Genomic DNA, 18791 nt, shown 5'->3' on the forward strand with positions numbered 1-18791 from the left:
CAGGTGTGGTCCCGGGAGACCCGAGGCCTTGTCCTTCCTGGAAACAGGCATGAATCCAACTCTAACTAAACATTATAGAAACTCTTTATTATTAGACAAAAATAGACTCTTATTTTTTTTTTCTTTCCCCCCCTTTTCATGTGATCCTACTCTGATCTCTCTGCTCAGAGGGGAGGCAAAGGAGGGAGTGCCTTGCTCCCCACACCTCTCCCCTCTCCCTGCCGTGCTGGGACCTGCAGCTGCTAGAGCAGGCAAGGCCTGTCTCCCCCTCCAGCGCAGATGCTCTCCTGCAGGTGGGGCTGTCCAGATAACCCCTTCCAGGCTCCACCACCTCACCCTCACACACCGTCTCTGCCCTCTGCTCACATGCAAGGTCATCTCATGGGCCCATCCACTTCGCTTAGCAGGCTGGGGGCGGGGAAGGAGAGCAGCGTCCCAGGCCGCTGTGTCCGCTCCCCATTCCTAGGGGAGAGGCCGGCTCCTGGGTCTCCTGGGTCCAGGCCAAGGGAAGTGAGGGCTGTGTGGTGCTGAGAGGGGCACAGTGTCGACGTGGGCTTGGAGCTTGTGGCCTTCCTTCATTTCCTCTGGCCCAGTAAAACTTTGGTGATGAAGGTGACAATGGCGCCTGCAGGCTGATCCGGGTCAAGCTCTGCGAAGAGGTGGCACACATTCTCCCAAGGGCTTCCCGGCTTCTTGGCCACGAAACCAAAGATCCTGGGGGCACAAAGGCAGGGTGGGGAGCGCTGAGCACCCCTTCCTCAGGGATGGGCATGCCAGGGATGGGGAGCAAGCAGGCGCCTGGACACCACGCTGATGCTGCGCTGGGAGGGGAGATGGCACCCTGGCGGAGGCTTACTTGGAGGTGGTCCCGTCGGAGTTGGTCCATCTGCGGAAGGAGAAGAACTGTGAAGGGATGCACCCAGGGAAGAGCTACTAGTGGAGAAGCTGGGCTGTGGGGACTGTGGGATGAAAGGGCTGGGAGGGAGGGTCACCTCCGGTCCTGAGGGTCAGTGCTGGAGAAGGTGATGCTGTTCACTGGATAATGGCGGCGAAAGAAGAGCCTGGAAGGACGAGGGTGGGGAAAGTCACCCAGAAATCGGGGCCCCCAGGGTCTGTGCCTGGGGTCCCCCAGGGGCTTACCCGGCACATATACTCACTTCCTTTGGTTGTCTGTGAGTGTGATGCCCTGGGCTGAGACCTTGAAGTGGACAACGGCTGGCGCGGGGCGGGGGCTGCAGCTCAGAGCTGCAGAGCTGGCCCGTGCCACTGCTTGGGGGCCCGTCAGCGACTCCGTCTCCACTGAGGTCAGGTAGAGCACGCTGCAGGCTGCACGGTGAGAAGTGGGTTGAAGGGAGCAGGGAGCGGTGGCTCTGCCAACCCCAGCTCCATCTCCCCTCCGTGTTCCACCCACCCAGCTCTCGCACTTTCCCCAGCTAGTGCTGCTCAAAATGCATAAGTCACACAGGTAGCCTGTTAAAAAGGCAGGTGACTGCGCGAGGTCTTTAGTCAGAGATGCTGGAAAGAGGCCGGAGAATCTGCATTCTAGCAAGACCGCACCCCTGCAGCCTAGACAGGTCTCCCCATCCCATCATGTCTATGGGGACAGGCCTCCCCTGCCTTCCTGGGTGAGTTGCATCTGCCAGGGCTGGCCCACACACAAGGCCTTTCTGCTCCCCATGTGTCAGGGGTGTCCTATCTGGTGCTCGGGGAAGGGAAGGAGGGAGAGGCCCGTACCGGCGCCTTGACGCAGGAGGTCTGCCGCTGTACTCATGTTGCTGGGCACTGGGGCCTCTGGGACCTCCTCCAGAGGATCTGAGGGAAATGGGGGTCAGCAGGGAGTGGCAGTCCCAGGAGCTGAGGGCACCCTCTGCCGTCCCAAGGGAAGGCAGGCAGGCAGGGAGCCAGGACCGGAGATTGTGCCTTTGGCCACAGTGGGAGGGGAGAAGGGGGAGGACAGATGCCCAGACACCCACCTTTGCTGGGAATGCGCAGGCAGCAGGGCAGGGACAGCGGGGAGATGGAGTGCTGGGAGACCAGGGCTGACAGGCTGCCTGCAGGGGAGAGGCGAGTGGGCTCCCGAGGTGCCCAGAGACACCTCCAGTCCTCCACCTCCCTCCTGACACCTCTTGGCCTCCCTGCAATGCCAAGTGCAGCCTTCCCCACCCCTGCTTCTCACCAAAGTAGGGCTCGCTGGGACAGCCCTTGATCTTCACCCCTTTGGGCCCAGTCTCAATGAGAAAATGGCGGACCAGCTGTTCCGAGGGGTCCCCTGACAGGAGTGGAGAGGAGGGGAGAAGATTCCAGGTTCTACTTCTCTGCTGGAATTCTCTACCAAGCAGGAGAGCTCATCTCCTCCTCCTCCCTACTATGAAGTGACACGGGCCACCCTGCCCGGTCTTGCCTCTGTGCCTCCCTCACCCCATCCCCTCCCCCTCAGGCTGGGCCACTCTGTACCTTTCCAGGACTGGGCGCTGGGAGGGGGCGTGGCCACCTTGAGAGCCAGCCCATAGGCTCCTTGGAATGAATGACTGTCCCTGATCAGGAAGGCCCCAGGGTCTTTGTCCTTCAGCAGGGTGATGGCTGGGGGAGGCGGGAGAAGCTTTCACAGGGGCAGACCAAGCCCCAGGTAGCCCCTCCGCTCTGCTGCCCGAGCCCCCCAGACCTCTGGCCCTGACAGCTGTGGTGTCAGCACCTAGGATGCCACTGGGGAGTCAGTGCACTGGGCACTGAGCGGGTGAGACCTCCTCGGGCCTAAAACCCAGAATCACTTGCTAGAAAGAGGCTCGGCCCAGAGGAGGCCCACTGATGAAGTGGCACAAACCAGAAGCTGAGCCAGAGGCCCGGAGGGAGTAGGGGCAGGCTGGCTTCTCACCTTGGTCACGGGACAGGTGTGGCTTGTACCAGAACTTGGATGTGTCCTGGACAAACTTGACATTGCTCTGGCTCTCTTGCATCGGGGGCTCTAGAACAGGGAGGGACTAAGCTTTACCCCAGGGCTCCCCAGTCCCCATGCCATGCCCCTCCCTGGAAACCAGGGTTCTCCTAAGGTGGCCCCAGCCTCCTGAAGGCCTTTATACCTGGGGGTTGGGGGGCATTATCCGGGAGCAGAGGTGCAAAAGTGACATGGTGACTAGCGCCTCTGGCTGGTGGTGATGCCTGCTCCGGGCCCCAGGGTCCCGGCTGCTGCCCAGGCCCCAGCAGATGGCGTTTCTCAGGAAGGGGGGGTTGGGGGGGGCCGTTGATGTCGTAAGATGCAGCCAGAGGAAAGGCAGGTGTGGGCGAGCTCTGAGGGGGTTCTGGGCTGGCCACAAGCCAGGGCATCTGAGTAGGCACAGGGGTGAGGGGGGACCCGTCTGGGCTGTCCGGGGGGTCTCGCAGGCCCTGCCAGGGGGCGTGACGGAGGCCGGGCAGGGTGTTGGGTACAGGCCCCCTTGGACTGGTGCTGTCCAAGCGGCCCCCCGGGCTCCTCTCCTGAGGCCAGTCGTTGGGAGAGCTGGGTGGGGAGGCTGGGGAGAAGGCACCAGGGGCTGGAGGCTCAGGCCCACTTCCTGCAGGCAGCTCTGGAGCCTTATCAGCGCCTCCCTGGGAAACAGGCGGCAAGGCCTCCGCGGGACTCAGTCTCTGAGTGGGCGCCAAGGTGGGGGACCGGGTGTTCTGCCGTCGGGTGCTGCAGGGAGGGAGGGCGGGCAGGAGTTTAGTTGGGTTGCAGAGCCCTGTGTGAGGTGCCTGCCAACACAGGCTTCAGTGTCTACCCAGATAAGGAGGCCCCTGAGCTGCCCAGCCCCACGAAGCACCTCTCCTTGCCCTGGACGGGGCTGCTGGTGTGCAGCGGTGTGGAAGGACCAGACAGCTCGGAAGCGGTGCTGCACTGGGCATCTCGCGGGGACCGGGGCAGGGTGCTGTGCCCGCTGGGACCCTCTCTCCAGGACACAGGCTCCGGCGACTCTGCAGGGAGAGAAGGGGCTGTAGCTCTTCCTCAGTCTGTGCTTTCCCCACCATTCCCCAGAACCCTCTTCTGCCCTGGGCATCCCCCTTCCCAGGGCCTCACCTGGAGATGCCAAGGGTCCTGCTGGGGCCAGGTGCCCAGGCAGCGGATACCGGTCCCCTCCTTCCTCTGCAGGGATCTCGTAGCTCAGCTTCCTGGACTGGGGGTAGGGCGGGCTGCCAGGGGAGATGGAGCCAGCCCGGGGGGAGTGGGCACGAGGGCTGGGATACCCTCTGCCCTCACCTGGAGACCCACAGCTGTGCGGCACCCGGCCGTATGCTGGGCAGCAACTGGGAACCGCGCCTCCATAGCCATACGTCACCAGGGCAGGGTACCCTGGGTGCCCATACCTGCCCTCGGGGCACAAGGCATAGGAGCAGCCCTCATGCCCTTCCTCGCCTGCCTTCGGTGGCTTCAAGCAGCTGTAGTCAGGCAGCGGGGTATGGTGGTGCCCGCAGGCAGGCACCAGCAGGGGCAGCGGGTGCCCGGGTCGCACCGGGTGCAGGAGGGGCTTACCAGCCTCACTCGCCCAGCCCTCTCCAGCCTCCCTCTCCAGCCGCAGCCCATAGAGGGCTGCCGTGGGCAGTGCTAGCTTCTCCTCACAGGTGGGGCACGAGCACAGCGTAGGCAGCCCTGGGTCTTCCAGGATCACCACCTCCCGGTAGCCTGGGGGGCGGTAGCCAAAGTCTCCATTGGCGGGTTTCCCCAGCTCAGGCGGGTAGGGGTACGGCCCCTCAGACAGCGAGCGGCAGAGGCGCCTCTTCTCCACGGAGGGCTCAGCATAGCCCTGAGGGGCCCCCTCATAGGCTCCGAAAGCCAGCCGCCGCCTCTCCAGGGTCCCCTCTGGCCGGTAGTAGCCTCCATTGGGGACCCCGCAGGGTTCCCGGTAGCCCTGGCGGCAGGAGCAGTGGCGGCTGAGGCCAGGCCTGTGTCCCGAATATATTCCGAGGTGGGGGCCTCCGCCCGCAGCGGGCTGGTCTTCATCATCAAGGATGGCCGTCTCGCGCCCAGCTCCCCGGCCCCCACTGGCCACTCCACAGCCTCCCAGCAGGCGCTCGAGCTCCTGCCGCTCGGCAGCCGTCGGAGGTGGCCGGCCAGGGGACTCGGCGGCCGGCTCCGTGGTCAGTGTGGAGGAATGGCCAGAATCGCTGCTGACAGAAAGCAGCGGGGGTGGGGGTGGCTCCGGAGACGGAGCCGGTGGGGTCTGGCGGGGGGCTCGCTGCACCTGGGCATAAGGACTGCCATCCAGGGGCCCCCGGGTGTGGGTGACAGAGTCTGAGTGGGGAGAGGATCGGGCGGGATAGCAAGCAGGCCACAGTGGGGGAGAGAGAGAGAGAGAGAGAAACAGACAAAGCGCGTGTGTTAATAGGGGATGGTGCCGGAGACTCCAGCTCGGGGCGTGTCTCTTGGGAGGGTGTCTGTCTAGGGAGGGAAGCATGTCCCCCCACCGGAAGCTCCACCTCCCTCCCCCTCTGGGGGCACCCCACACACCGTCCGCACTGTCCTCATGGTGCAGGTTGAAGTTCTCGTAGGAGTCCCAGCGCACTGCGGGCTCTGCAGTGTTGTAGTCGACAGAGACGGAGGGCTCATTCCGTGGGGTGCTACCTATAGAAGGGCGCCCCGGGGGTGAGGAGCAGGGAGACAACCCCTGCCCCCTGCCCCCTGCCAGGCTTGGCTCTTACCTTTGATCTTCTCTGGGCTGGAGGAGAAGACGAACTCCACCGAGGCTTGGAAGGGGAACCTCTCGTCTGTGGGGAGTGGACAGTGAGGAGCAGGTGACCCCCTCCCTGCCCTTACCCACCTGCCTGCCTTCACCCGGGCTCCAGCCCCCAGGCCACTTGTCTCCAACTCACCGGCCCAGGCCTCATCCAACTGGTCCTTGGAGAAGATGAGCCGTGGTCCATGGATGGTGCATGTGTGGAACTGGACTCGGAATACGAGGGTCCGGTCAGTCCCTCGGCTACCCTTGTGATAGCATGTTACCTGGGGGAGGGGAGGGAGACCAGCATTCAGGCTCTGTGTCCACACATGTCTCCTCTGTGCTTCTACCCTGGGGACTATCTGGGTGCGGCTCTGCTCTGCCTCAACTCCAAGGTCACCTCCCCATCAGGAAGACAACCTCCTTGCCCTCCAACCTGCCTTGAATTGATGGCTCTCCAGAGACGGTGCAGCTGGCAGCGTTCACCACCACCCCGACCCCACCCCTAGGACTCTCCCTGTGGCTAAGGCCCCCTCACCATGACATCGCCTTTGAGGAGGAGGGCTGGCTCCAGGCTGATACAAAGCTGCTGGGGACCAGGGCCTGCAACATGACTGGGGAAGAGAGAGGGCAGAGCTGAATCAGGGGCACTTGGATGCACCGGAGGCTGTCAAGAGTCAGGAGAGAGTTGGGCGATCAGAGACTGAGCCCTCCCTGAGCGCGAGCCCTTTAAGCATCAGCTTCCCCATCTGTAAAACGGATTCTACGATGCTATTAGTTTTGGGGTGCAGTGGCCAGAGCTGGAGGCCCAGCTGTCCAGGAAAGGCTGGAAAAACAGGGATTCAGGGAGAAGGGGTCTGGTAACAGAGCACTCACTAGACTCCTGATGTGTAGACAAGTTGCATGGATTGGTAGATCTTGAGGAAGGGCTGGAAACCTAGAGGGCAAAAAAGAAAAGGTCCATGAAGGGCAGTGAGTGGAGGGGGTGGGGGACAGTGCCCCCCACAGAGCACATTCCAGGCAGACTCACCTGCACCAGGTTCAAAGGCTGGCAGCACGGGCACCAGCACATAGTGCAGGAAGAGAGGGCTGCTGTTCATGCGGATGGCCCCGGACAGCAGACCGCTGAAGTAGGTGATGTACCTGGTGGCGGGATTTAAGGGGGATGGAAGCCCCTTCCAGGTCTCGGCCTCACGTGATACAGCAATGGGCCCTGACTATCCCGTGAGTCCCTCTTTATCGCAAGACTTAGCTTTATTTTCTGTATAGCTCTGGCTAACATCCCAAACGATCTTGTCTATTTATTCATAGGTCTGTTGCCTTCTACCCCACCAGCATGTAAATAAGCCCCGTGAGAGCAGAGACCTTGGATTTGTTCTGCATTCTCAGCACCTGACACAAGCCCCGGGCACACAGGAGGTGCTCCCGAGCACACAGGAGGTGCTCCCAGAAGGTGCGCTGTATGAATGAGATAAGCTTAGCCTGGGCAGCCATGGAGGGACCTGCTCGCCTGGCCCATCCCCACCCAGGCTGCTCACCGGCGCTGGGAGGGCTGCAATTCTGCGGCAACCTTGTCTTCACAAAACTTCCGCATGGTAAGGGTCGCCAGTGCCTGGTCTGCCCTGGGGAGACAGGGGCCAGTGTGGGGGCTAAGGGGGTGGTTACATCCTGGTCTCCCTTTCCTAAGCTCCAGGGGAGGGAAGAGTGGTGTGATTCCCCGCAAGTCTAGAGGAAGTTCAGAGTGGTGGTGAAGAGAACTAGAAACCCCACAAGCAGTCACTTTACTAGTTGTTGGGCTGCAGGCAACCGTTTCCTGAGTTTTAGTTTCTTCTTCGGTAAAATGGGACAATAAGACCATGCTATGGGTTGAACTGGGGCTTCCCCGGTGGCTCAGTGGTAAAGAACCCACCTGCCAATGCAGGAGACATGGGTTTGATCCCTGGGTCGGGAAGATCCCCTGGAGAAGGAAATGGTCACCCACTCCAGTATTCTTGCCTGGGAAATCCCATGGCAGAGGAGCCTGGCGGGCTACAGTCCGCGGGGTGGCAGAAGAGTTGGACATGACTTAGCGACTAAACAACAAAAACGGGTTGAATTGTGTCCCCCCAGAAGATATGTACCTCAGAATGTGACCTTATTTGGACATAGGGTCGTTGCAGATGTAATTAATTAAGATGTTATACTGGAGTAGGGTGAGCCCTTAATCCAATGTGATTGGTGTCCTTAGAAGAAGAGAAGAAGAGACACAGACACACAGGAAGAAGGCCATGTGACGATGAAGGCAGAGACTGGAGCGATCCACCTATAAGCCAAGGGACACCAAGGACTGCTGGCCACCACCGGCAGCTGGGGAGAGGCCACTCCCAGAGTCTCAGCAGGAGTGTGGCCAAGCTGACACCTTGATTTTAGACTTCTAGCTTCCAGAACTGAGACAACAAAATTCTGTTGTCTTAAGCTACTTAGTCTGTGGCACTTTGTTATAGCAGCCCTAGGAAAGTGGTGAAGTACAAATGAGAAAAAGGAGGTGGAAAGCTCAAGTTTATAGTAAATGGCTCTGGACCCTGAGGTGGGCTTTAGAGGAGGGGGGGCTCATAAAGGGCCAGCTGGAGGGAGGGTCCCTGAGGAAGTGGGAACTTGGGGCTGGGGCACCTTACCCTGCAGAGATCTTGCTGTAGTGCATGTAGGCAGAGACGATGACACCGAGCTTGCCCTTGCTCCCCTGAGGACAAAGAGGGATAGAGGGCTTGCTGGGGCCCTTTGCTGAGGGCCCCCAGTCCTGTGAACCTGAAGTTCCAGCTCACCTTGCAGTACAATACGACCACGTGCTGCGGGTCAGCGCTGAGCCAGGTCTCCATGGCTTTGCAAATGGAGCACAGCTTGTCTAGGGGGGGTGCGTGCAGCTCAGGCCAGCCAAAGTCCTGGACCTGAGGGGTACAGGGGTGGAATTGGGGCTGGTGGCCACCAAAGAAGAGGTGAGTGGGGTGGAAGAGGGATAGGGTTTAGGTGCCTGGAGACAAGGTCAGGGGCCTGTTCTTGTATCGATGACAGCCTCAACTCTTTCCTCACCGAGATGATGGGTGGATACCTGCTGCACCATGCTTTGGGCTGTCCCAAGTGACAAACCATATGGGCAAGTGCTACTATTAATACTGAGAAGGCTGGGGGTGATGGTTTTAATTCCCTCCTACCTTCGGGTTTAGGCGGGTCAGGTCATGTCTTTTCTCTGAAAGGTTGAAGAGCTGCAAGAAAAGTGGGTTAGGGCATTAGGCGAAGTGACCCCAGGCAGCGAGGCGTGGTGATTCTTGGAGGTGTCAGCTGCTGTGACCCTAAGTAAGGGTCTTTCTCCAAAAGGAGGAAGTGACTAAGGCCCAGCCTAACTTTGACAGCCTCGTCAGTTGCCTTCTAGGTCTGCTCGGTGGAGCGTCCGGGGCCCCGCCCACTCGGGGCCCCGCCTCCACAGGTTTGACGTCAGGGAGCCGCCGGGCCCTGCTGGCCCTCCCAGCTCTCTCATTGGCTGACTGAAGCAGGTCCCGCCTCTCACCAGGTACTTGTCACGGTGCTTGGATTGCAGCACGTGAGCCAGCTCGCGCAGGTGGCCCCGGTGTCGCTGCTCGTCGGGCCGCGCGGGGAAAGAGGCGGCCAGGATCCGCTCCGTCACGTAGGTGAGGTCCAAGTCCCAGCGGCGCTCCATGAGCGGGTCCAGGCTGAAGCTCCTGGGGAGGAGGGGGCGAAGCTGTGTTAAGAGCGGGGCGGGGAGAGGGTGTGGGGCGGGCACCGGGAGGCTGGTGTGATGGAAAGGTGTCTGGCCGACTACAGGTGAGGCCTCCTGGGTCCTGACCTTTTGGGGGTGGGCTGTCCTAGAGAGCTTTGTTGGGGGGAACTGCCCTGGGCTGAGGTGTGGGGTATGAGGAAAGGGCTCATATGGGACCACAATCGGCACCCTACTTACCTGGGCAGAGTGCTGCGCTGCTTTGAGTGGTTCAGAGACTTGGTGGATCCCTGGTGGATGAGATGAGATTTTGCACACATCTTTTGTACCCCTCACTCTAGGCTTCCCCACTCCAGAGTTCCATGAATTTTGCTCCAGGAGAGACCTAGGTCCTTAGTCCCAGAGCTATCTGCTTCCGCCCCCGCAACGCCCCCTGCAGCTTCACCTTACCAGGTGCTCTATGCGCCTCACAGGGGCGGTGTTTCTCCGCTAGAGGGAGAGGGGGGAGGAAAAGGGAGAGGTTAGGCAAGGGGCAAGGACCAGTCTGGGCCTGGGGGCAGTGGGGAGGGCTTGTGTGTGTCCCTGTGAGGGATGTATTAGGTGGGGCAGGGAGAGAGGGAGGAGTCCTAAGCCAGAGCAGGCCCAAGACGCAAGAGCAGAGAGCTCAAAAAGTTTTCCACTGTCTCAGGATGGCCACTATGCACAGCAGTCCATTCAAGGGAACTTCTTGGGGCCCGTCTGTGGCCACCAGACCTCTGGACACTGCAGCCTGGTTCTCTGGATCCCCCACCCCATCCCAGAGCACACTCACCAGCTCCACGGGAGGCAAAGCCTGACAGGACGAAGTCACCTGGAAGGAGACTGGAGTGAGGAGCTGAGCTGCTGGTGAAATGGGCTCTCCTGGGCTTAAGGATGGGGCCACCCCTCAGCTTCAGCAAGAAAGTGGAGGGGCTGTCAGCAGATGGGCACAGGCTGCAACTGAGGTTCCTCTATTTAAGGGAGCCTCCCCTCTGGCCTCTCGGCCTCCCACCCCTGGGCCCCCAACATGTTACTCTTGGCTCCCAGCCCCCTGCCCACACAGACCCCCATTCATCCAGCTGCAGGGTAGGAGTTATATATAGAGCCATGCAGGCAGGCCACAGCCAGGGACAGACACTGGCCTCTTTCACTGGGAGACCCCGCCCCTGGGCACACAGCTCCCCAAAGCAAGCTCCAAGGGCCTAGGACCCCTCACACTGCAGGAGGAGGACTAGGGCACCTCAGAGACGGGGCTGCCAATGGATAGTGGGTGCTGCATACATCTTGCATCTTCTGCCCAGCCTTTCCAGGGCCCAGGATAAGACCCACTCACGCATCCTGAAGACCCTTCCCCAGAGGGAAGGCACAGCCCATCCGGCCACCAGTCTCTGCTTTGACCCCCACCCATCCCATCCTTCCTCCTCCTCATTCTCCTCCTCTTCCCTACACCTCCCCCCCCCCCAACCCCCGTCCTCGCGCCAGCTGCAGCCTGGGCACAGCACCAAGACAAACGTGCTGTCTTGCTGTCCACCCGCCTGGGCCAGTCCTCCAGGGGGTGGAATAGGGTGGTTCTTAAAGGGCCCAGTACAGTACCCTCTGTTACCCAGCAGGGGTTCCCCAATGATGAGAGGGGTAGAGGGGAGGAGAAGCCCATTTCAGAGGAGGAAGGGATCCCAAGCCCCCCTCCCCACATCAGATTACCCACCTTTGCTTCACATTTTCTGTGTGTTGCCACCTTGCAGACTAGAGGGGATGGAGGGGAGGAGAGTGTTAGCACGGGCCTGCTGGGGCAGTGGAAGGGGTGGCTCTCTTGTCTCCCCAGGTCCTGAAACTGCCCGGACTCCAGCTGTACTGAGCTGGCTGGAGTCCTGGAGCAGGGGCAGAGTTCAAGGGAAGCACATGGCAGGGGTGTGCTACTGCCCAGGCCAGGGAGTGGGGGACCCAGGGGCAATGTTCTAGGGTGGGTGCAGGTGAGGAGGAAGGCACGGAGGGAAGCCCCAGTTCCAGGTCAGGTGAGAGGGTAATTTAGAGTACTAGGCTTCCTGGGTGCTGGGGGTGCAAGGGCTGTTTGGAGGGGAGGCAGTTCCTCTTCACCCTCACGGTGCCCAGCCCATGCTCTGTTCTGGGGTCTGCCTGCTGGGGCTGTGCAGCCCAGGGGCGCCGGGCGATGCTCTCAGAGCCACAGCCTAGGGCGGGACGCCTCACCTCTGCATGAGACGCCCGTCCCATCGATGGCCGCCTTACACACGGCACACACTGGTGGTTTCTTCCGGAAGACCTTTTCCCGGAAGCTATGTGGCTCAGCTTTCCTAGGCTGACGGGTGGAGGGACAGACAGACAGCGGTGTCAGTTCCCACGGGTCCATCTCCAGGACGGGGCTGGGCCTGAGTACAACACTTTTTCTGTCTTCTTTTTCTATAGCCCCCAAACTTGTCAAATGCACTTGGCCACAGCTGTTTCCAACCAGTTATAGTGCTTGTCCTCGACAGTGCATAGAACCCGGCCCCTTGCGTCACCCTAGCTGGGTCAGCTCCTCCCCAAGGGATCACTTAGGCCCCTCACGTGGCCCTGGTGTGTGATACCCTTGTGGTCACTGTTACCCAAACCCTAGAGCTTCCGTTCTGGTGTAGGGGGTGGTGTTCCCGACTCCTCTATGAAAGCAACCTGTTTCTCCTCCCATCTTGCCCTCCCTAGCAGGAGGCGCCTGTAGGAAGTAAGCAGGGAGGGGGTCAGACATGAATGCAGGGTGTCAGTCACAAGCACCCAGATGACCCAGCAGGAGTGTCCTCAGCCAGGCCTGCTTCCCTGGCGCCCACTGTCCCTGTCCTCCCAGCAGCTGACACACCCTCCTCCCCCCCACTGTCAGAACAACATGTTTACTCATTGTGCACCAAGGCAGCAGGCAGCAATTGTGTAAGGAGGGGGCGGTCATGCTGGAGGGAGAGGCAGATGGAGGCACGACATGGAAATATTTAGCTGCCTTACTGCTCCAGGGTGTAGTAAGCACCCAGTCACTTGAGAAGGTTCAAGAGGGATTCCAGCACTGAAAGGGGAGAGGGTGTACCCGCTGCTCTCCGGCCTCTCCCCTCCCAGAGTGCAGTGAGCAAGGTGGCTGGGATGTCCCCCGCAGCCCAGGACTACCGTTCCCATCTGTCCATCCTCTGGGGACCGTTTACCTCCTTGTCTCCTCTCCTATTTTTCTTCTCCTCTGGCATTCAAGTTCCCGCCTCCCTCCCCCATACATAGTACTGTCTTATGTTGCCCTGAGATGCCTTTTTGAGGGGTAAGGCTGAAAAAAATGTGGGGAAAGGCAGTGATGGGGCCTCTAGGCCCCCCAGCCTGGGGATGCAGGCAGCACCTCTGGTGCCTTGGCTGTCCTTGAAGCTACTGGATTAAATTCAACTTGAACTCTTCTGGGCTGGACCAACTCTGCCAGACCCACTAGGAAACTTGGGTGCATTTTGGTATTAATGGCACAGGCAGATGATGTCAGTGGAAAGCAAGTCAAGCCCCCTTGTCTAAGGCACTTCTAAGACCTGGCCGCCTCCCTTCCTTCCTTCGCCACCCCTGCCCCATTTCCCCTATCTTCCTGGGCTCCAAAATAGTACCCGGAAAGGTCCTACCATAATGTATACCTGCCCGTGCAGGGCTGGCCTGGGCTAGGGCAGGGAAGGTGACAGGGGAGCTGATGAGGATTTGCTATCACCCAGGCTTCTGTTGCTCATGTCACAGCCCTGGCCGCTCCAAAGAGACAGAGTAACGAGGGGACACGGGACTAGGGAAGAAGGCTGAAACTGGGACGAAGCTCTGGCCGGAGTTCTGGCCCCCTCCCCCACTGCCCACTCCTCCACCCAGACCCCTCTGCCCAGTCAAGGGCACTCCTACCCTGCTGGTGGCCCGGCTGCTGTCCCTCCTCCCCAGGGCTCTGAGCAGCCTCTCCACAGGGCCGCTGGACTTCATGGTTGTCTGGCTGCCTGGGGTGCTGGCCTTGGGGCCCGAACAATGCTGGGGCCTGGCCCGGGGCTTCCTGGAAGCGGCCTGGCGGAGGCAGCCGCTTCCCTTGGGTGGAGAGTAGGCTGTCTGGCTGGTGTGAGGAGAAGCCCAGCCCTGGAAGTGGAGGGGAGTGCAGGCGGGAAGGGGGCAGGTCGCTGCTCCAGGAAGTGGGGGGTGGGGAGGATGTGGGGGAGGCCAGGAGATCAGATTCCCAGGATCTACCCTGCTGGGAGTGTCAGCCCAGGATCTTTTGCCCCCACCCCATCCTGCTCTGGAGCTGCCCCCTGGCCTGGGATCTACCCTATCCAGGGATCTGTGGGATCCTGAGGTCCAGCCCCCAGTGGGGCGGGGCAGGGGCGGGGTGGGAATTTAGGTCTCAGGGCCCTGGCTCAAGGGCCAGAGGGGAACACTGCGTCCCTGCCAGGCCAGCCTCCCTGCCTGAACTCTCAGGCTCTCTAGGGACCTTCTAGTGGGAGGGAGGGGGAGCTGGGAATTGTTGTCCCAGCCAGTTCAGGACCTGGACTGCATCCTGAGGGTCAGCGTTCTGCCTCAGTTTCACTAGTTGGAAGCAACGGGAAGAGGAAAACATGCACTGGCCCCTTGCCCCCACCATCTACATCGAAAGCCAAATTCCAGCTGAGACTGCTCTGCCCACAGGAGTCAGTTATTCTGCCCTAGCCCAAGGCATTTGAGGCCCTTCTCCTGAAAGCTCCCCAGCTGCCCTGCTCCAGACACAGTCCTTCACTCACCTCCTCCCTGGGTCCCTAGCTCCTCTTTGGAGCCTTGCCACTTGGGCCCTCCTCCTCCCCGTCCAGCCCTCCCCCCACCCCAAGCGTTAGTACTACCTTCATGGCTCCCCCAGCTCCGCTCTTCTTCCTCAGCAGCTGTCCCAGGGCTGGAGGACTGGACAGGAGGCCCCCCTCCCAACACATACTCCACCCCCCTCTGCGGGCCTCCTGCCTCCCTCCTGGGAACACAGCCAGCTTCCTGTCCCAGGAGTTAAGGGAAGGAGGTGGACTGGGGCATTGGAAGGGGGGGGGGGTGACAGTAATCTTCCAAAAAATGTTAGGGGTTAACAGCCTGGGGGTTCTCAGCCCTAAGTCTTGGATCACAGCCCCCCAGAGCAGTCCAGTGGAACAGTCCAGCTGCTTGAAAGAATGCGCAAATGTGTGTGTCCTGTCCCCCCCCAACATTTGCACGGTAGTTACTGAATGTCCCAGGGCTCTGGCAACTCCCCCAGCTCTGGCTTCTCCCACCAGGCCCTCAGCCTCCCCTCTCCCTCCCCCATGCCCATCAAGGTTGGTCTAACCCTGCCTCCTCTGTGATGAGCCCACTCAGGACACTTCCTTGGGCTGGGCCTAGCCTGAGATGTCTCCCTTGAAGCTCTAATTCCCCTTCCAGGTCAGGAAGTCTGTCCCCAGGGTACCTTGGCCAGAGGGAAGCCTAACCAGTAACTGGAGAGGGGCACTGGCTCTGCAACCCACTCCCACCTCCAGCTCTGGCTGGTTCCCAGGACATTCCGGGCCCCTGGCCAGTGTGGGCAATCGGGCCGGCCTGGTCCAGGCCCCAGCTCTGCTGGGAGCAGGTGAAGGTATTGTGGTGGTGCCGGTGTGGGTGGTCTTTCTCCCCTCCTACTGCAGTTACCCCGACCAGGACTCCTCCAGCAGGCTTGTCTCTACTTCTGCTGCCTCCACAGGGGCTGAAAAGTCCCCTAGCTTGGCAACAGGTCCCCAACCTCCTCGGACCCTCGTTCTTGACCTCGTGGGTGGCTCACTAGCCCCTGTGTTGGGTGGTCAGGGAAGATGGCTTTGAGTCCCTCCCCACCCTGCGCAGCGCCTCTCAAGTGAGAAAGAAGTGGGAGAGCGCTGAGCCCGCTGCTAGTGCTGACAGGAAAAGCAGCTCCCTGGGGCAAGCTTGGGAAAGCCAGGCCAGAGCTCTGGGACCCTGACCCTCTTCCAGCCCGCAACTTTCCCGAGCCTGTATCAGTCTCTCCCCCAGCCTGGGCCCCTCTCACTCCAAAGCCCTGGGTTTGTTTGGAGAAACCCCTCCACCCGCGCTCCCCCTTCCTGGAAATAGCTGTGGTTGGATGAGCAGCTGGGAGCCCAGCCGCGGAGGAGGGGTGAGGCCCAGGGAAGGAGACAGGGAGGAAAGGAGAGTGCCCAGGGTGATTTGGAAAACTGACGATGGAGGCCGCATTTGCCTCCGTTTCCCCAGATGTGAGGTGGAAAAGGAAAACCCTGATACACACTCTCCCCGGCCAGTTCCCGCCCAAGTCCCGGGCCTGCGGGGGCGGTGCGCGTGCGTGGCGGGACCGAGCGGCAGCGAGTGCTGTCCCGACGCGCGAAGGCAAGACGGCTGGCCGGGGAGTGGCCGTGGGCTGGCCCCGCCCCCTGGTCACCTTTCCGGCCTCTGTCGGCCGCGGCCCTCGGGCCTCGGGCTCCAGACCCCCGACCTGGCGCGCCCGCTCCGCTCCCCACGCCCATTCGCCCCGCGCAGCGGCCCCGCGCCCCCTGGCGACCACCAACGGCACTGCCCGCCGCGCCGTGACGTACAGGCCGCCGCCCTCCCGCCCGGCGCCTCGCGGCCACTCACCTGCGGGGGGCGCCCGGCGGGGCGGGGGCGCGGCGGGGCGGGGCAGCAACAGGGGGAGCCCCCGGGCCAGCCCATCCCGCCCCGGGCCCGCGCCGAGCGGACGCTGAGGCGGAGGAGGCGGGACGGGCGCGCCGCGCTCGCCCCCGCCGCTCCCCGCGCCGCCCTCTGCTCCCTCCCGCGCGCTCTCCTCCCTCCCTCTTTCCCTCCTTCCCGGGCTCCAATCCCCACGTGCCGCCCGCTCCCCGCCCCTCCTCCTCCGTCTCTCTCTTCTCCCCACCTTCTCCGGCGAGTCCACGCGCCCAGGAGCTGGGAAGGAGGCATGCGGGGACTGGCAGAGACCCTCGGAGACAGAAATTCGGGGAGAGAGGTGGACAAGGAGAACAGAGGGACAGGAAACAGAGCCCCGCAGAGACTGATCCAAAGAGAGACGGGAAAAGAAGCTTACGAGCCAGCAGAAGAAAAGGTGGACAGAAGGCACCAGAAGCAAGGGCGCAGAGGACTGCCTCAGCCTCTTTCAATCTGGCCCCTTCTCAGGAGTGTATTTGAGAGTGGGCTTGACCCCCAAATTAGGGGCCACCCGCGGCCTGGCCTACGAAGGCACCGGGTGTCACTTGTGTCCCAAGTCGCTGGGGACGCTTCCCTGGTCCTCTGCCCCACGGGAGACCTCTCTCGGATGCCACTTATGCTCCCCCAAAGGACTCAGAGCTGAGGACCTCCAGGTCAAGTTCAACTCCTCATCCCTAACCCTAAGCCCCTCCAGTGAGCCCAAACACCCCCGTGCTTTGAACCTGGCCTGTCCTGTTCCCTAGGAGAATTCTGTTTAAAAAGTCTTCACTTTTAACTCAAGTTTCTGGCTTCCCAGTGGACACGGAAATTCATTCTTATCTCATTCACTATTTTTGCAGTCTGGATCTGGTACTAGATCGGCACTTCTTGGAACTGAGGCTCTGGGGTTGGTTTGAGTCTTGCTGCCCTGGAGGGGAAGGTAGAAGGAAGGAAGAGATGTCTTTCTAGAAGCGCAATCTATTCCCATTCCCAGATTCCCCACTGTTCTTTAGCAGTGAGTGGTTCCTGAAAGTTTCTCCCTCTTTCCCCCTCCCCTTTGGATTTTCCATGATGAAAATTGGCGGGGGAGGGGGGGGGAAGGGGGTCAGGCGGATTCTGAGGAGCCAGTGCCCTGGCCTCAATGCCCAACACCAAGCACTAAGGCCCTCTGTTCCTCACTGGCTCATCTCTCATCTGGGTCTTTTCTGTGCTCATCTAGCCTTTGGCAAAGGCTGAGAAGTCTGGTTCTGATTACGAGAGAGTGGAGCACCTGATTCTAATCTGGCAGCAGGGAAGAGGTTGGGGAGTGGTGGATGGTGACAGTGCAGGGCCCCCAGAGACTGGCATTTGGGAGGGGTAGGTGTGGCTGGGACTCTTGAACTTACTGCTCTTGACTGAGTTGGTGTCCAATAGCCAGTCTCAGATTAGAGCGGCAGGAGTCACTGGGCTTTGGAGAAAGGAGTGAAGGATTGGAATGGAGCAGGGGAGGGAAGAGATCAGGAGGCACTAGGAGAAGGGGAGGGGCTAGAATTCGGAGGACAGGGAATCCGAACCTACTGGGGAGGGGTAGGGCTGAAGATCATTTAGTGTATTTTGGCCAGATCTGATTATGTAATCGAGATACTGAGATAGGAAAATTCACTCACTTCTTTCGAACCTCAGGCTAGCTCTTACAAAATCTTTCCTCTTCCAGAATTTGTTAAGGTCTTTGGCTGGGCCCTGGGATGCACACCAAAGGGGGTAGGTTGTAGAGGTACCAAAGGAGAGACTGGGACTCAGAGAAAACATCCTTGATTGGATCCCAGAACGGTGGGCAGGGCTAGAGCCTCACACTCATGCTGGTATTGCTACCCCTAAGAAACTTTTTTGGCAGGTGTGGTGGGGGTGGGGGGGCATGCTGCCTGGCTAGCAGGATCTTAGTTTCCCAACCACAGATCAAACCTGGCCCCTGGCAGTGAAAGTGCTAGGTCCTAACCACTGGACAACCAGGGAATTCCCACTAAAAGGAAATTTTGAGGTGCCAAAGAATTGAGGGAGGGTCATAAGATGGGTAGCTGAACTTACAGCTCAGGGGAAGGGGGCTGCAGGAGGGACGCTGAGGAAGGTGGAGAGTGAAAAAATAAAGGTGGCAGCTTGAAGAGGGTGAAATTATAATGGATGGCATGGGGGGCCAGCCAGGCATCCTGACTACCATACCAGCTGAGAGCAGAGGGAACTTTAGAAAGGAAGGGGAAAGGGAGGAGAAAAAAACCAGGATGGTTTCAGTGAAGGTGAATCAAGTCGAAGAACACCTTCTGACCCTTCTTGCAGGTTTTCCTTACCTTAACTATGCAGAGGGCAGCCCATCTTGGCACGGAAGGCTGAACCCCCTCTTCCGTGGTCTGGGGTGATCCCATGCTTGTGATGCAGTGTGCTCAGATCCTTGGGGTGTGGGATTACAGGAGGAGGGCATCGAAAGAGTAGGCTGTTCTGGCACAAAGAGGTCAGGGGGACTTGAGGGAAGGGTTTGGGCTCCGGGAACCAGGAAGGGCGGGGGAGGGGCAGAGCTATCTCCAGAGGCGGATCTCCTGGCTGAGGACAGAGGGTATATTGTCCAACTGGGAGGTTGCTGCTGCTGGGCGGGGAGCAGTGCAGCTTGCCTCTTCCAAATTTTTCTTTTTGGTGAGACTGGGGGTGAGAGAAGGCAAAGCCTGTCATCCACACTTGTGGCCCTGGGGGTTATGACGGTTACTGAGAAGGTTTTATTTGAG

At 60.4% G+C, this 18791-nt stretch overlaps 1 protein-coding gene across 6 annotated transcripts; it reads right to left on the minus strand.

Annotated features, from left to right (window-relative positions):
- On the minus strand, positions 67–18527 carry TNS2 (tensin 2). 6 transcript variants are annotated; one of them, XM_018047706.1, is made up of 29 exons: positions 18363–18527; positions 11617–11725; positions 11117–11154; positions 10205–10243; positions 9844–9882; positions 9634–9683; positions 9226–9397; positions 8873–8923; positions 8486–8608; positions 8339–8403; positions 7223–7306; positions 6715–6827; positions 6561–6621; positions 6223–6298; positions 5839–5968; positions 5668–5733; positions 5477–5590; positions 4049–5260; positions 3795–3963; positions 3078–3667; positions 2873–2962; positions 2455–2580; positions 2177–2269; positions 1974–2051; positions 1735–1812; positions 1158–1326; positions 993–1061; positions 857–886; positions 67–714 (listed from the first exon to the last, which is right to left on the minus strand). In XM_018047706.1, exons 1-29 carry the CDS (start codon positions 18435–18437, stop codon positions 576–578), a joined length of 4248 nt encoding a protein of 1415 aa, XP_017903195.1. In that variant the 5' UTR covers positions 18438–18527; the 3' UTR covers positions 67–575. The 6 variants fall into 6 exon arrangements, with proteins under 6 accessions (XP_017903195.1, XP_017903193.1, XP_017903191.1 ...); XM_018047704.1 differs by lacking the exon at positions 18363–18527 and adding an exon at positions 15997–16017; XM_018047702.1 differs by lacking the exon at positions 18363–18527 and adding an exon at positions 14250–15870.

Source organism: Capra hircus, chromosome 5 (assembly GCF_001704415.2).
Source record: "Capra hircus breed San Clemente chromosome 5, ASM170441v1, whole genome shotgun sequence".
Taxonomy (NCBI): Eukaryota; Metazoa; Chordata; class Mammalia; order Artiodactyla; family Bovidae; genus Capra; species Capra hircus.

Coding starts and splice junctions, on each gene's coding strand:
- TNS2 (XM_018047702.1), bottom strand. CDS start 14,597: ATGTTGGGGGGGGACAGGACACACACATTTGCGCATTCTTTCAAGCAG. Junction 10,244..11,116: donor ACAGAAAATGTGAAGCAAAG/GTGGGTAATCTG, acceptor GTCTCCTTCCAG/GTGACTTCGTCCTGTCAGGC. Junction 8,924..9,225: donor AGCACCGTGACAAGTACCTG/GTGAGAGGCGGG, acceptor CTTTTCTTGCAG/CTCTTCAACCTTTCAGAGAA.